At 41.7% G+C, this 16,625-nt stretch overlaps 1 protein-coding gene across 7 annotated transcripts in view; it reads right to left on the bottom strand.

Moving 5' to 3' along the window:
* Enah (ENAH actin regulator) overlaps positions 1-16,375 on the bottom strand; it is a 104,896-nt gene extending 88,521 nt beyond the window's left edge. For 6 of the 7 annotated variants that reach the window (XM_036201851.1, XM_036201852.1, XM_036201858.1 and 3 more), the window contains exons 1-2: positions 15,993-16,375; positions 15,650-15,719 (exon numbers count right to left, since the gene is read on the bottom strand). In XM_036201851.1, the coding sequence (XP_036057744.1) occupies positions 15,650-15,696 (47 nt within the window). In that variant the 5' untranslated portion in view covers positions 15,697-15,719; positions 15,993-16,375. The remainder of the gene's footprint in view (positions 1-15,649; positions 15,720-15,992) is intronic. The other variant, XM_036201853.1, reaches the window with a different exon arrangement.
* Positions 16,376-16,625: the final 250 nt, after the last annotated feature.

The raw sequence follows: 16,625 nt of genomic DNA, 5'->3' as shown, positions 1-16,625 counted from the left end.
GGTTCAACAGCAGAAAGTCACTTCCTGCGTCCAAGAGATGTCTTAACAGGGCAAGGGCTGCAGTGTAACAAAACCTGGACAGTTTAAAGAGCACAGAATGGTCAGCTCGTCTCTCCTTCTCACTAACCTGGCCACAACCATAGCTGGAATCTAAGTATAATTTGGGAGAAAAGCTCAGCAGAACCCAGAGTTAATTATTCTTCAATTTAAAGGTCAACATCAACACACTCTCTGCTGCTGCTGGTTGTGAAGCTGTGGACACTCTGTGTATCTGCTGGCTGGCATAAAAACTGGCACAACACTTTTAGAAAGCATTTTGGCAATATGATTCAAGAGCTTTAAAAACTGTTCCTATTTCCTCAGGGATCTAATACTATTTCTGGAATTCTATAAGGACACAGTCTACAATTAGGGGGGGGGGGGGAACCTTTGGGTTCAATAAAGTATTATTCATTATACAAAATCCCTTTAAACTATGTAAATAGCCACTCAGAAGGAAATAGGTAAATTACAGTGAAATGTTCATCTAGTAAAATTCTGAGTTTCTTAAAGCATTAAAAATGGAAAACACAAAAGAATGCACACAGCATAATCACCTGTACATAAATCACAATGACAGAGTTGTCTTTAAGCAGATCTCTGTTGAGTTCAAGGCCAGCCCGGTGTATATAAACTGAGTTCCAGGACAGCCAAGGCTACACAGAGAAACAGCAAAGGCTACACAGAGAAACCCTGCCTGGAAAAACAAAAGAAAAAGTTGTGGTGGTGACATTTTGTTTGTGCTTTAACAAATACAGCTTTCCTGAAGATCAGAATGCCACAGAGGCCAGGCAGTTGTGGCACACGCCTTTAATCCCAATTCGGGAAGCAGAGGCAGACAGATCTCTGTGAGTTCAAAGCCACCCTGGGCTACACAAAACTGATCCAGTCTAAACAAGAAACAGAGCCAGGCAGAGGTGGAACATAGGCCTTTAATTCTGCACTAGGAAGTGACATAGCTGGGCGGTTTGTAAAGGTAAGAACTAGTGGCTGGCTGCTCTGCTTCTCTGATCTTTCAGCTTTCACCCTGATATCTGACTCCGGGTTTTTATTGAAACCAATTAGGATTCATGCTACAAATTGTCTTTAAAGCATGGTGCAAGCCGGGAAGTGGTAGCGCACACCTTTAATCCCAGCACTCGGGAGGCAGAGGTAGGAGGATCTCTGTAAGTTCGAGGCCAGCCTGGTCTACAGAGTGAGTTCCAGGACAGGCACCAAAATTACAGAGAGAAACCCTGTCTCGAAACACCAAAAGGAAAAAAACAACAAACCGTGGTGCAAATGCAAAGAGAAATGAAGAGCGAATTACGAAGTAAATCTGGGTGAGCAACACCAGAAGACACATAAATCCAGAAGATCAAGAATCTGGGTTTTCAAGTAGAAAAACCTACCAGCTGGCAGCAGGGTGGGAATCCAAGAGGGAAGGTGAGTTACTTAAGATACAGAAGCCTGACTGCTCATGCCTCTACTCCCACAGTCAAGAGGCTGCTGCATAAGGACCGTCGGCAAGCTCAAGGGCAGACTGTGCTACACAAAGGGACCTTGTCTCCAGGGGAGAAGAGGAGGGAGGAGTGAAAACAGAAATGTAGTGCCCACAGAACACAAAGCAGAAGGGAAGCAGAACCTATCAAAGTCCAGTTCTCATCTTTTAAGCACTGCCTTAGAAATGTTTTTCTCCTTTTACCCCTGCCTAATGCTCCATTTTCTAGAATGCAGAAACTACAGTTAACTACAGATCACCCACGAACAAGAAGAATTCTAGAAAATACCAGACCACGTAAAGGACCAACGACAACCGGCTGTAAGCTCTGGACAGCACTCTATTAGTTCACACCACCTGTAAGGGTGAGACAGGGGGACTGTGAGGTCGAAGACAGCATGGGCTACAGAGTGTTCTAGGTTGGTTTAGGTTATGAGACCCTGGCTTTAAAAGACACACAAAAAAATGTAAGAATATCTAGAAAAAAATACTAAAATATCTCAGTGATTCACAACCAAAGTGAACAGCAAAGTGCAGTAAATGCTCACTTTCCTTGAAGAAGCTACAGAAACAATGTCTCACTGCTCTTCCAAAACAGAACATGAAGTAACTCCAAAAGAGGGCAACATAACACAGTGGTTGAGCACCATCAGGAGCCAGACTGCTGGTGTTGGAGGCCTGGCTCCATCAACTGCTAATTTTATATTACTCTGTGCCTCGGTCTTTTGATCTGGAACAGAAGTGTGTACCACAGAGGACAAACTTTGTATTATATTACACTATATATGCAATATTTTAGAAGATTAATATTGCTTGAGTGAACTTATCTAAAGGGTTTAGAAGAGAGCCTGAGTGAAGTGCCAGTTCTCAAAACCATAAAGTGATTAAAGTGATGGATGGTAGCAACAAGCAGCACATCTGTTTAATGCCAATGAATTATACATGTTAAAAGTGGTTTAAATGAGGCCGGCGGTGGTGGCACATGCCTTTAAATCCCAGCATTTGTGAGGCAGATGCAGGCAGATCTCTTTGAGTTCGAGGCCAACTTGCTCTACAGAGTGAGTTCTAGGACAGCCAGGGAAACCCTGTTTGGGAGGTGGGGGAGTGGTTTAAATGATATCATGCATGTACTTTTATCACAACATAAAAAACACTATTATCCATCATCCATTTGTTATTGCATTTTAATTTCTCATGCTAAAATTAAATCATTATATTCTATGAGATAGTATAAAAGTTCAAGATTCCTGTTTTAAAAATCATTTACAATTAAAAAAAGTGTTTTAAGATACTTTTCTTACTTTTCAAAAGTAAATTTCAAAACATGTTGTACTGTGATAAAATTCTGATGTCCAAAATATTTAAAACTTGAATTCTCAGCAAAAATACACTCTGGAAGTTGGTGCTATCTTTTCAGTAACAAAACCAAAATACACTGTTCTAACCTGAAACAACTTGGAAACATCTATAAACTCTCCCAGCACAAGCATTTTAGTGTCTTCTACATGCAGAAAAACTGTATGAACCTTAAATACAACCAATTATGAATAGCAACAAAAATCTTTAAATGTTGGTTTTAAAATAAAAACTTACAAAATAGCCCCAAACCACATACAAAATGAGCATGTGGTGAAATGGGACAGAGAATACCAATTTACTATACCCAATGCTGACTGACAATGTTTGTTGCATAGCAACAAGATTCTGCAACCTGAAAACAGTACAGGACTCCCTTTCTAGATTTGCCAAGACACAATTAACTCCATCAAGGTAACAAAGTATGCAAAAATATGTATGTATTTGCATATACTACCAATGTAAGTCTAATTATATAAATAATTTATACTTCTAAAGGTACAAAATGGTAAATCCAAATTCTAAATTACTTTACGCTTCGGAGTGCTGTCACACCTTCACTCTCAATGTTTCTCTCTGTTCTTACTGTTTCTATTTGGCAAAAAACTACAAAAGCTGGCCGGGTGGTGGCAGCGTACACCTTTAATCCCAGCACTCAGGAAGCAGAGGCAGGTGGATCTCTGAGTTCACGGCCAGCCTGGTCTACAGAGTGAGTTCCAGGACAGGATCCAGAGAACCCGTCCTGAAAAAAAAAGAAAGGGGGGGGGGAGCTCAAAAACTACAAAAGCTTATTTTGGGGCCATACTTCATTTGAAAACATCATTTGTAAGGTGGTTCTGGTTTTGTTTTGTTTTTTTATTTTGTGTCCGTGGGTATTTTTGCCTGCAGGTATATCCATGTGCCAAGTGTGGTACAGTGCCCACTGAGGCCGAGAGGGAGTCAGATTCTCTGGAAGTGGAGGTACAGATGGTTATGAACTGCCTTGTGGGTGCTGGGTTACCTGACCCTCCTCTGCAAGAGCAACAGGAGCTCTAACTGCCTAGCCACCTCGCCAGGTCCATTTAGTTTTTAAAATAACAGGTAATAGTGCTCGTGTGTGCACAAATACCTTCTGTATCTTAATAGCTAGATACCTTCAGCTGATTTAAAATTTGTAATTTACTAAAAAGAAGTATAAACATTTTAAATCTTGGAATCTCAACTATTTCTACGGATTGTGCATATAAGGTGAACAGATAACACTTCACAAGACTTTTTTCAAATAAAAACCCCACTTCACAAACAAAATGTAACAACTGCAGTTATTCCTACCTCACCTTTAAATACCTTCAATGTTTTGTGGTTTCTCTATTTTTTTAAATGCCCTGATGTGACAGATTTAACACTGAAAAAAAAAATTTTTTAATGCTCCCCAACATTTTAAATGAGAAGCCCTTTAAATTCATAGAATACTTAATCCATTTATAATGAAAATTTAGAGTACTTTGAACTTACTACCTTTAAAATGAATCTACACATCACAAAAACATCCACATATACTTCATGTGTATTACAAATGAAGGCTATTATACAGAATATAGACATAGATTAGTACACACTGGCTCAAAGAGAGACTAAATTCTGTATCTTAACCACCCAAGCCCTGAGTTTCAAGTTATTAAACTAGCAGAAAAGTTCTCCAAATCATTTTAAAGAAGAGACTTCAAGACAAATGATGTAAGCTTGGGAAGAACACCAAGCTGGGTTTCCAGCAAGGTTCCACCGCTAACTACGTACTCCAACACAAAGGCAGTCTACAGACTGTGTGCAATGGCTTAAGGAATTATTTCTAGGAAGTACATGGCACATTCGTTTTTCTTCACCACCCATCCCTTAAAACTTCATACAATCTTGCCCATGCTGCCATCTTTCCTACTACTTCCTTCACAAGCTCCATGGTGCAGCCAGACAGCAATGGGTATAATCTTAAAGATGCAAAGGGAAATCTGAGGAGTGAACACTGAAAGGTAAAATTTAGTAAGAGGCCCTATATTAACATAAAAGACTCTGATTTGAACCTCAGCTGCAATTTATCCATGGTATGACTCCAGCCAATCACCTAACCGGTCTAAGCCTTGGTTTCCCCACTGTAAAAGACCAGTGAGAACATCTGTGAGGTTGCTGGCCTTTCAATGCTCCTCACTAGCAATGACTCATCAAATGTTTGCTTCACCTACGTAAAGAATATTAAACAATGGCATACACAATTGTTTATCCCACTTGGTTTGCACCAACATGGGTAAATATTATCCCAAAATTAAAGCCCAGCAATGTTCAGTCTATGATCAATAGCTCATCCTCTAACAGGCATGTGTTCAATATTCAACTATCAGGCCCATAGATAAGGAAATTTCATAGCAGATTTGTGGAATAAAAAAAAATGAATCTTTCTGAAGCTGAAGGGGATGGCTCAATAGGTGAAAGTGCTTGCTGAGCAAGTTTGAGAACTTAAATTGAGATCTTGAGCGTAAACACACACACACACACACACACACACACACACACACACACACACACACTGGAGGGCATGCAACCACCCACCTGTAATCCAAAAGCTTCAGAGGAAGATATGGGATTGTGGAGCAAGCTGGCTAGTCAGGAAGCTGTGGTGATATTTTATTTGTATGTTAGTAAATAAAGTTTGCCTGGAGATCAGAGAACATAGATAGCCATCGATAAACAGGAGCCAGGAGGTGGTGGCGCACGCCTTTAATCCCAGCACTTAGGAGGCAGAGGCAGGAGGATCTCAGTGAGTTCCTGGAACTCTCTTTATAGACCAGACTGGCCTCGAACTGCAACTTATCACTCCTCTTGCCTTTCTTGGGTTGTTTATTCATTTGGTTGTTTTGGGGAAGTGTTTAGAGTAGGGTGGTCTCATTCTGTAGCTCAAGCTAGCCTCAACCTAGCAGCAAACCTCCTGCCTCATCCTCCCCAGTGCTGGAATTACAGTCCAAGTCAACACACCCAGAAGGCTTTCACTCTTGTTGAAAATAGACTGATGCGCACAACTGAGAGTTTGTTTGGACTCTCTTCTATTCACTGGTCTGTAGGTCTGTCTTTATGCCAGGACGAATATTTTGAGCATTGTAGCACTTCAGTAAGACTTCTAAAAATGTGTGTGTGTGTGTGTATGTGTGTGTGTATGAGTGTGTGTGTGTGTGTGTGTGTGTGTGTGTGTGTGTGTCAAAACTCACAGAAGGGAGTAAATTCTCTTCTACCGTGTGGGTCCTGGGGATATAATACAGGTCACCAGCCTTGGTAGCAAATGTCTTGACCAGCTAAGTCATCTCACCAGCCTATTTTAGTAAGTTTTGAAACTGGACATATAGATCCTCTAATTCTGCTTTTTAAGGTTATTTTTGATCCCTTGAAATTACACTGTCAGTTTTGGATTTCAAAGAATGTCACTGGGATTTTGAAAGGACTACAGTGTCCAGATTCATCATTTGGGGTATCCATGTCCTCAACATTATCTGTTTTCATTTATTTAGATCTTTTATTTCTTCCAGAAAATTCTGTTTTCAGAATAGAAATTTTAACTCCTTGATTAAATTTACTCCTTGGCATTTTATTTCTTTAGATACTACTGCAAATGAAACTGCTTTTCTTGATTTCTCTTTTTTAATGGTTCATTGCTGGTGTACAGAAACAAAACTGTTTTTTGTGTGATCTCAGACCTTCTAACTCTGCATTTATTAGTGCTAGTAGCTTTACCTTGACTCTTTGCATGTATTTTTTTAGACATATACACAAATTTCCTTCTATATCTGTCATAAGACCACTTGTCGAACCAAAGTGAGAGATGAATGAGACCAAAGTTGTGATATATATCCAGATGGGAAAATCACGCTAGGACTTATGACGTATCTCAAAATAAGACCTTACCTATGAAGAGTCCTACAGAAAGGACACAATGTTAGGCCCTTAATCCTATATGGCTGGAATTCTTATAAAAGGAAAATGTATTCCTAGGCATGGTGGCACACACTTGTAACCCTAGTACTTAGGAAGCTAAGGTACTTAGGCTGCATGCATATAATAAGACCCTGCCTCAAACAAATGGAGGTATCATGTTAATAGAAAAGCAGACTTTTATGATCAGAGAAGCATAAAGTAAAGGTGTTTATCTACAAGTTAAGGAATTTGAGCAAAGACCAGAAGCTAGAAAACACAAAGAACACAGGAATCCTATCTGACTTTCTAACATACTAGGCATATCCACAAATTCCCGACACAAGATTCAAAACCAACTTATTCCTTTTTCTAACACCCTCTGGTGGTCGAGCTGAAGCTAGGTTTTGCACATGTGAAACATATATTCTATCACTGAACAACACCCCAGCACTCAACACCAACTCTTCTGTGTTCCCAGCCTACTGCTCCACCTTATAAAATTCAGATTTACACACACACACACACACACACACACACACACACACACACACGAGAATTCTAAATACAGAAATCTTCCAAACTTAGTATGTTAAGTCTCAAAAATATGGCAACTAATTATTAATCCTACTTTATGAAGAAAAGAAACTGAGATTTGGGATAGACAAGGTCTCAGAAACTATGTTCTTACTTTAATTTTTTCAAGTCTGTGTGTGTGAGAGTGCCCACCAGAACACTCGTAGGTGGGAAGGTCAGAGAATAACCTGCAGTTCCTGTCTCTTGCCACCTGTGCTCTGGGGCTTGCGCCCAGGTCCTCAGGTCTGGCAGCAACCACCTCTACCTGAGTCATCTTGCTGTCCTTCACAGGCGTAATTCTGTTACACCTGACTACCTGGCCCGAAAGATGGAAAACCTCCACATTTAGAAGAATATATACAGCTAAAAGATGGCATTCAAAGGCAACTCCCACAAAGCAGAACAAAAAGTACTTTTGCTCTGCCCATGACCTTGGGTTATAGGGCCGGAAGGAGGAGGGATATGACCTCTTAAAAGGAAAGGGAGGGGGTCACATGGTGGCCCACTACACACTTTATTTAGGCAATACAAAATACAGTGGGGCATGAGATTTACTGGACAGCAGGTTAACTCTAGTCAATAATGCCGTATATTTCAAAACAGTCAACCTCAAATATACCATCACAAAAATATATCAAGCAAGGCGATGGCTAACTGGTTTTATTTTAATCATTTCACATATGTATCAAACATCCTACTGCACTCCAAAACATAATATAACTATGATTTGACAAATAAAAATACCAGGGGCATGCTAAGCAAGGTACTGGGTTCAATCCTCAGCTCCAAAACTCAACATTTTTAAATGAAAACAAAAGCAGCATTGACAATCTATTGTAACTAAGTATAAATACTACAGGAAATTCAAATAGCATGTGTGACCGGCACTATTTAGACGGAAACCAACCACAAATATGTAAAAACAGGCCCTAGACTCACAGAATCAAGGATTTTTCTTACATCATCCCTCACTAAGCCACATAAAAGGGGATGGTTAATTTCCAAGCATGTCTTTATTTATAAGTCATTCGGGGGATTTATCTTATTGGGCTAGTCTACTAACTTCGGAATCACAGTGTGGAAACAACCATGTAGGACGGAGACCATGGTAAAGAAAAGTTCTTTAATTCTAAGAGCAACAGAAGACATGGGAGGTTGCAAAGGGTAAGGCGGAGCTACAAATCCGAATCAGAACTATCTGACTACTGTAGAGACAACAGACTAGACAGAAATAACAGACTAGTACGATCGATGAATTCAGAACAATGTATCTATGAAAATGTAAGAGGACAAAAATGTAAGACGACAAAACAGATAAAAGGGTCTTAGCACAGAGCTTCAAGAGACTCTCAGAATTTGCTAGAGAGGCAAAAGGAATCCTAAAATAACCACTAAAGAACTATAAGAACACACTGTTACCAAGATCAGGTATTCCAGCAGGCCTTTCCCACTGGAAAAGTACAGTTCATCTAAAAATGTCATCGTGGCTATCTTATTCCCAAGACAAAACTCTCACTGGTATCTGAGAGTACTGTAAACAGACTCAAGGAAAATAGCACTCAGACTAAACAGGTTTCTAAAGAGCCTACAGCTTCATCACGTTCTATTGGTGGCTTTTCGTCATTATTTATTGTTTTCAGAAGGAGGGGGTGGGGGGGGAGTGTGTGCCACAGGTACAGAAGGAGGTCAGAGCACAACCCCCAGAGGCTGTTCTTTCCTCCTGCCAGGATGGTCCCAGGATCAAACTCAGGTCATCAGGCTAGGTGGCAGGCACCTTTAGACCTGCCGAGCCATCTCACCAGCCTCTCATTTTTATTTACACCAAGGAAACTAACTAGCGTTAATTTAGCAGTAATATAAGACTCTCTAACTTGCCCAGGCTTCTCAAAGGCACCTCTGTCAAGGTTTTAACCTAAGTGCTTCCATAGCCAGCTCCCCAGAAAAATCAGCCCAGTGTTATATCTCCAGTCCCTCTTCATTAAGGAAACATGAAGGTGTCAATAGTAATTCAAAGTAACAAAAGGGCCAGGGGTAAACATAAGAAACAGATGGGTTTTTCTTCTGGTATTGTCTATTCTAGTAAAAAAAACTTAACATGAATAACCCTAAGGCCTGGAGACAGAAGCTGAGCTCTAACTCAGGCACTGTAAAATTCACCTTTTAATATATACAAAAGGTTCCACCAGCAATTCAACATTTTCACTGTGTCACAGAGAAGGCACAACCATGCTCGTAAAATATACCCAACTTCCCACCCTTTCCCCTCACTCCTGACAATCACTAATATAATAACAGAATCACTGAGTATATGGCCTTTTGGATCTAGTTTCCTTCTTTTAGCATATTTCTATCCAAATGGTGCAATGTATCAATACTTCAGGGTTTCTCTTTGTTATCCCAGGCTGTCCTGGAACTCTCTCCCTATAGACCAGGCTGGCCTCAAACTCACAAAGATCCACCTGCCTCTGCCTCCTGAGTGCTGGGATTAAAGGCGTGCGCCACCACCACCACCCAGCCACTTTCCAAATTCTTAACATAAAACTTCTAGGATGTTAGACTTCCCTAGAAATAGAGGATTTATTCTTGTCAAGCCCATTTTGTGTGTCAAGTGTTATGCCAGAGCCTTAATTTTCCTAACAACTCTGCAAAGCAGAAATTATTTCAATTTTACAGAAGAAATTCAAATCTAAATAAAAGTTCACAAACTACTTAAAAATAAGTTAGTAGATGTCAAAACTAGAATGCTAACCCAGAGTTGACTTCAAAGTCTGTACTCTTTACTCTTATACCATGCCATTTTTACACTATATCATTTACTTAACATATACATTATTTCACATCAAAAGGTAAGTTGTATGTTAAAATTCTAATATGGAAACTTCCCAAAATCATTAAGTGATTTAGGTGTATTAGTTCCCCCATACATACTTTTCTTATTTCTAGTTACTTTTTAAAAGGCTCATCTATGATTAGTACAAACATTACACAGATTACCTTTTTTCCCACCAACAGGCAAGTATGTTCTGCTATACAGACTGAATTGTGTCCTCTCAATTTATATTGCTGATGTCCTAACCCAGCGTGTAACTACATTTGGAGACTTTTAGGAGGTAAGTACAGTTAGGTGAACTCCAAGCCAACAAGACTGATGGCTTTGTAAGAAAGAAAATTTCTAGCCATCCCTTCTGACCCACTCCCATCCTTACCAAGTGACAACAAAGCACCCTCAACAGACCCCGTGGTCCTAAACTTCTACTCTCCAGCTTCAAGAAAATAAAACTGTGGAGTCTCAAGCACTGAGGAGAAAAACAAGAGCACTGTGGACACAAGTTAAACCGAAAGAGACACTTAAGTCTGTTGCTTAACTATGTTTGAGTCTCTGATTAGACACTGTTTGAGTCTCTGATCAGACACTAAAAACAGAATATTCTATCTGTTCACTTAGTATTTTACAATAAAGCCAAGGAAATATAGTCCAAAGAGCTCTGGGGGTAGACAAACCTGAATCTGAGGCTCTGGCTACTTCTGAGCTTTGGTAATGAGTAAGAAACAAATTCTATATCCATCTTGTAGTAGTGATGCTGGGTTTTGTTTAATTTGTTTAATTTTATTAGTACTTATATCTGCAAATACTACACCACATCCTACCAGAGCTGTACCCAGTACAGTTCTAGAATGTTACAAGGCACTCCAAAACCATGACTGTTACTATTAGTACGTAAGATTCTAAAAGAATACCACACAAAGTCAAACACATTTGGATACAGACAGTATTTGCCAAGTATTTTACTGGTAACGTGGATACGAAAATGCAGAGCACTGGGCTAGTGGTATGTCTTGGGAGTAAAGTATTAGATCCTTTAGAACCAAAGGGAGAAGGAGGAGGAGGGAGAAAGGGAGGGAGGAGGAGGAAGGGAGGGAGGGAAGGGAGGGAGACAATTTAGGGGCTACATCTCAGAAGGTATCTCAAGGAAAACTCTGGGCTCTTTGTGTTTTCCCATAAAGCAAAATTCTCAGACTTATATTTGGAGAGGCATCTCCTGTGGTTCCTCAAGTCAGACCATCTTTAAGTTTTATTTCCCCTCAATTCTACCCATTAATTTCAAAGGCGGTGTCAAGGAGGGGGAGAAAAGAAACGTAAGGGTTTAAGTATCTATTTACTAGCTCATAATTTACTAGCTCATAACTACAACTGACACTCCTTTTCCAAATACTTCCTTACTATCACAATAAAGACTGGGTATTTTGAAAGTTACACACACAATAACCCCTGATCTAAAGTTGTATGTATGATAAAATACTAAAACAATTAATATAATTTCCTTTTTACTGGCCAAATGGTGCATGAATTTTGCTTATTCCAAATGGATTAATAAAATACCCAAAACCCTGAGTACTGTATATAAGTTAAATTTTATCTACTTAATCCACACTCATATTCAAGGCTTATTCACTTAATACCTATAATATTAACATTCAAAAAAACTGAAGGTGTGGCTCCTACTTCTAAAATAAATATCTGTGGAAGGGTCACAAATTCAACAGCTGCAAGCATAAATGGGGACCCATGGGAGGGGAGACTACTATTTTCATCCTTTCATGGATCTGTAACTTGATACTACAATCCTGTGAAATAGGATTATCTTTTTACCAATATATTTAATTAACAAGACAGTTCAGCTAACCTGAATTTTCTATCCCTTGACTGTACTTCTCTCAAATGTGTATTAAATTTATTGTTACTGTAAATTAAGGTAGCAAAACCATAAAAAGTTTCAAAGACCAAACATATACACAGGAAGAAAGCTGAAAAAAGTTTCCTCACCTAACCAATACAGCTGGGCATAAAACAGTTTGATACGTAGTATTCCTGAAACCACTCTCTGGACCCGTATCTCAAGCAAACATCACTAATGAATACATGGCATTCTTCCTCATCAATCCCAGAAATGTATCCATTCCTTGTCTGCACATCAGCCACCACCTACTGGACTACATTAGCAAAATGTAACCTATCTGACATCCTTAAATAAGGTCAAGGGTGAAGCAAACCGCCCAAAAGTTTCGTGCAACTAGTCCAAAGTGAGTTTTTAATCTCAAAACAAGGGAAGCTCACAAAGCATCTTCTATTATCTGATCCACAAAACTCGGTAAGGAATTACCTCTGTATACACTGGGGACACAGATGCACTCCATTGGCAGAATGCTTGTCTAGTATGTAGCAAGCCCTGCATAGAATTCCCAGCACAGCATAAAGCTGTCCATGTCGCCACAAGTCCATAATCCTAGCACTCTGATGGGAGAGGTAAGAAAATCAGAATTAAAGTCATCCTCAGTTATACATTTGACTCTGAGGCCAGGAGAGAATACCTGAGACCCTGTCTCAAAATGCAAACAAACTATATACATATATACTGATATTTACCATGATCTGCATATATGGGGTGTGTGTGTGTGTGTGTGTGTGTGTGTGTGAAATTATATGCTTAGCTCAGGGTCACTCAGTAAGTAATAAGTAGCTTTGGTCAAACCCTCACAACCCCATTATGCTTTTTTACATGAGAAAGCCTTGAGTATCTAGCCTGAACCATACAATATGGCACAAAAATGTCAATCCAAAATTTTCTCAGGTCATCCCAGAGATCAAACTATAAGGAACGAGTAAGTATTTTAACTCTAACAGGCTCTTCTGTTAAAAAAAAAAAAGAAAAAGTGAAAGATAAAATTTTGAGTGATCAGCTAGTGTTTAAAAGACACAATCCCAAACATACACTTTTCAATCACGAAGAATCATACTCTTTTGAAATAAAAACAGAACCAAAAACTCAACAGTTACTACAAAAACCAGCTTGGTATTTTGGGGTTTGTGGCTTTTCTCCCCTCAATTCTTCCATTGTCCTGAGTAAATACTAAACCATCTTTTTTTTTTTTTTTTAACTGTCTACCTCTAATCAAAATTTAATAAACCTATATACAGCATTTAAATGTGGAGCGTGGCATGTCTTACGACTTTCAGGAATGTAAAGTATTTAGTTTCCTTCTGTATGTGTCATTATGTGACAATACCATGCTGTCCCTAAAATTAAAACATCTGAGAGATCTTAGAACAAATACTCAATATTGTAAGATACTCATATCTTCTGAGTTGACTAATTTAGATAGAAATTCCTACTCAACATTCCTATTTCTAGATAGCCTTTGAAACACTAAAACAATCCTTCACTTAACTTTAAAAAAAAAAAATTCCATTAAAAGGTTAACATTTACTTCCTACAGCATCTGAGATTAAATACTAGTAAAAGTCCTTTCTCAAACTCCAAAATATCCCAATAACTGCTTCCATCCAGCACTGGTGGTTTTTACCTCACACCAAGCTATCCCACCCTCACAGCTCCCTAAGTAACTGCTCAAGCCCAAGCTGCACCCACCACCTACTAAACAATCCAAAGTCTTTCAAAGTGAAAAACTAGCTGATCCTCTTTTCTGCTCTTAAATTATTCAAAATCAGCCTACAAAGAATTACTGCAGACTGCTCAAACATCTTAGACCTGGGGAGGGTGTTCTATGTTCATGCTACTGGAAATACTGCAGTGTAATTTCTCTGTAACTAGTAAGAAAGACTGCAAGAAAACAGCTTAAAAAACAGAAGTTACATTTTACTGGAAACTAGAACTTTTAAGTCCAGACATAATTTACCTGAGACAGACCATGTATGGTATTTAAGTTTTACCAAATACTTCAAACTTTAATATATTTTGTTCAGAATCCTTCAGATAGCTTTGACTGCATGTTAAAATACCCTACTTTATTCTGTATTTTTAACGTTAGGAAAATTATTCCAAGTCTGAAAAAACAGGATACTAACTTGTTCTATGAGACCTCTGTAGCATTAAGTCACTAAAGTAGTAATCAATAGCATGTAATATTACATGACAGAGCAGTCACGTATTTTGAATTTTCAGGGCCACCAGTAGCTTAAGAAAAATGCACAAAAATGTAACTGAAGTTTCTCACCCTGCATTTTACAAAGATAAATCTTGGTTTCTGGTTTGTACGCCATAATTACTTTTTAAACATCTGAAATAGCTTTGTGAAATCACTAAGGAAAAGGGGTCAGTTAGCATTAAGCAAAAGTCTAAGACTAACATAAATAAAGATCTGACACTTGGAATCTGAAAAATTCATAGTAAGCTTAAGTGAACACACAACACACAAAATACTTAGAAGTGAACCGGGACTGTGTTCAACGCTGATTTTTTTTTGGGGGGGGGGTATAAAAACTATAGTTTAAAACGGGGCTTACTTAAAATGAGGGGGGGAAATCCCAATGACAAAACATTTTCATGCCAAAGAAGGCATTTGTAATTGTATCATTCAAATCTCATGGCATTACATTATAAAGGTCTTGGCAAAGGCTGGCCATTAATCTTTAACACAAAGGAGATTCAAATCCAAATGAACTGAAAGACTATCTCAGGAGAAAGAAATGGAGTAATTTACTTCATCCACGATTGTTTAACCCAAAACGAAGGCCTTCAAGGATGATAACGCAAAATGGATCAGCCTTCAGTCTAGGAAGTCCCATTTCTCACTAAGTCTTGCACCAATCCAAAACCAGGAGGTTATGGACACAAAACAAGCTTAGAAAAGGCTTGGGGAGGGGCGGAGGGGGGGTTCCTCCAATGAATGACACAACCACATCATGGTTTTAGTCTCCTACACAACTGGAGAAACAAAAAACAAAAAAACGAAAACCATCACCCCACTGGGTTTCGTCGCTTCAATCAAAGAGCGTTTCACGACGGTACATGCAATTCTTTCCTCCGGGGCTGGAGAAAAGAACCGCTGTACCGACAGCCGAGGAAGGGAAAAGCCGCGGCGCCTGCTGCAGTGCAACACAGCCTGCTCCAGAACAGGAGAGAAGACGGGCTTTCCAAACAAAACCCTCCCCCGCCGGGGCTTACAAACCTCCAACAACTTCTCCCAGCCTTTCCCTGGCCCCCGCCGGTGGAAGCCTAGTAAATTCTCTCCCTTCCCCCACCATCGGGAAATTGTCACCTCTCCCCGCTCCCCGGGCTTTACCCTAACCAGAGGCACTTCATTCCCCGCAGGGATTTCAGACCTTTCAAACTTTCCTCCCCCCCCCCCTCCACCCCCACCCCTCCCCACCGACCCCCCTCCCTTTTTTTATTTTTTATTTTTATTTTTAAATTAACTGCAGCTTTGTACTCAAAGTACAGGGGATTTTTACGCAGATACGGAAAATACCTGTCTGTCGGCAACCACCACTCTACGATGGGCGAGCCCCTCCCCATCTCCTGGGTCTCGCTAGCCGAGGCTGCGGGGAAGGAGGGAGCAGGCAAATTAAACAGAGGAAGAAGGGAGACCCTGGGTGAGAGAAGAGCATCTGGGAGAACACGGAAGGACCCCCTCCCCCAAATCAGAGAGCCAGGGCAGGGGGGGGGGCGGGGAGGGGAGGAGAAACCCGAAGGGACAAAAGGGAGCCGGGAAGAGCAAGGGCGAGCCTACGCCGCGGGCCGGGGGCAGGCGGGTCCACGCAGAGCGCTCGCGGCGCCGCGGCACAATGGCTGGCGGCCCGCGCGCCCCTCACCTCATGGTGCCGACGGCGCCGAGGCTCCCCCGGCGCGGGAGACGCCGAGCAGAGGGTCTCTCCTCAGGCGGGGAGGCGGACGCCGCGGGGACGCGCGAGCAGAGGCGGCTCCGGCTCCGGCTCCGGCTCCGGCGACCGGGCTACACCATCTCCGCGCGCAGAGGCGAGGCGCCGGCCCGCCGAGCGCGAGCGACCAGGGGCTGAGGAGGGGGCGCGGGGCCGAGGCGCCGAGTGGGTTCCCCGGCGGCCGCCGCCTCCTCCGCCTGCGTCGCCGCCGCCGCCGCCGCCGCCTCCTCCTCCCCGCCGACCCTCGTCCTTCGCCTCAAGACCGGGAGCCGCCGGGGGCCGCGCGCCCGCCCGTCCGTCCGTCCGTCCGCTCGCTCGCTCGCCCCACTGCCCGCCCGCCCGCCCGCCCGCCGCTCCACAGGCCGCTCCTGAGCGCGCCGCCGCCGCCGAGGCCGTGAGGAACCGGCAGCTGCTGCAGCCGCGGGAGGAGAGCCGGGCTCGCCGCGGGGCGCCGGGGGCGGGGCGGCGGAGGAGCACGCAGGCGCCGCCCTCCTCCCGCCGCCCCCGCCGCTCCCGCGTCGCCCGCTTCCCCTCCTCCCCCTCCCTCTCTCTCTCTCCCGGGGCGAG

Source organism: Onychomys torridus, chromosome 11 (assembly GCF_903995425.1).
Source record: "Onychomys torridus chromosome 11, mOncTor1.1, whole genome shotgun sequence".
In the NCBI taxonomy this organism is placed as follows: domain Eukaryota; kingdom Metazoa; phylum Chordata; class Mammalia; order Rodentia; family Cricetidae; genus Onychomys; species Onychomys torridus.
The sequence above is the reverse complement of the archived record's forward strand: the minus strand, read 5'-3'. Positions and strand labels throughout refer to the sequence as shown.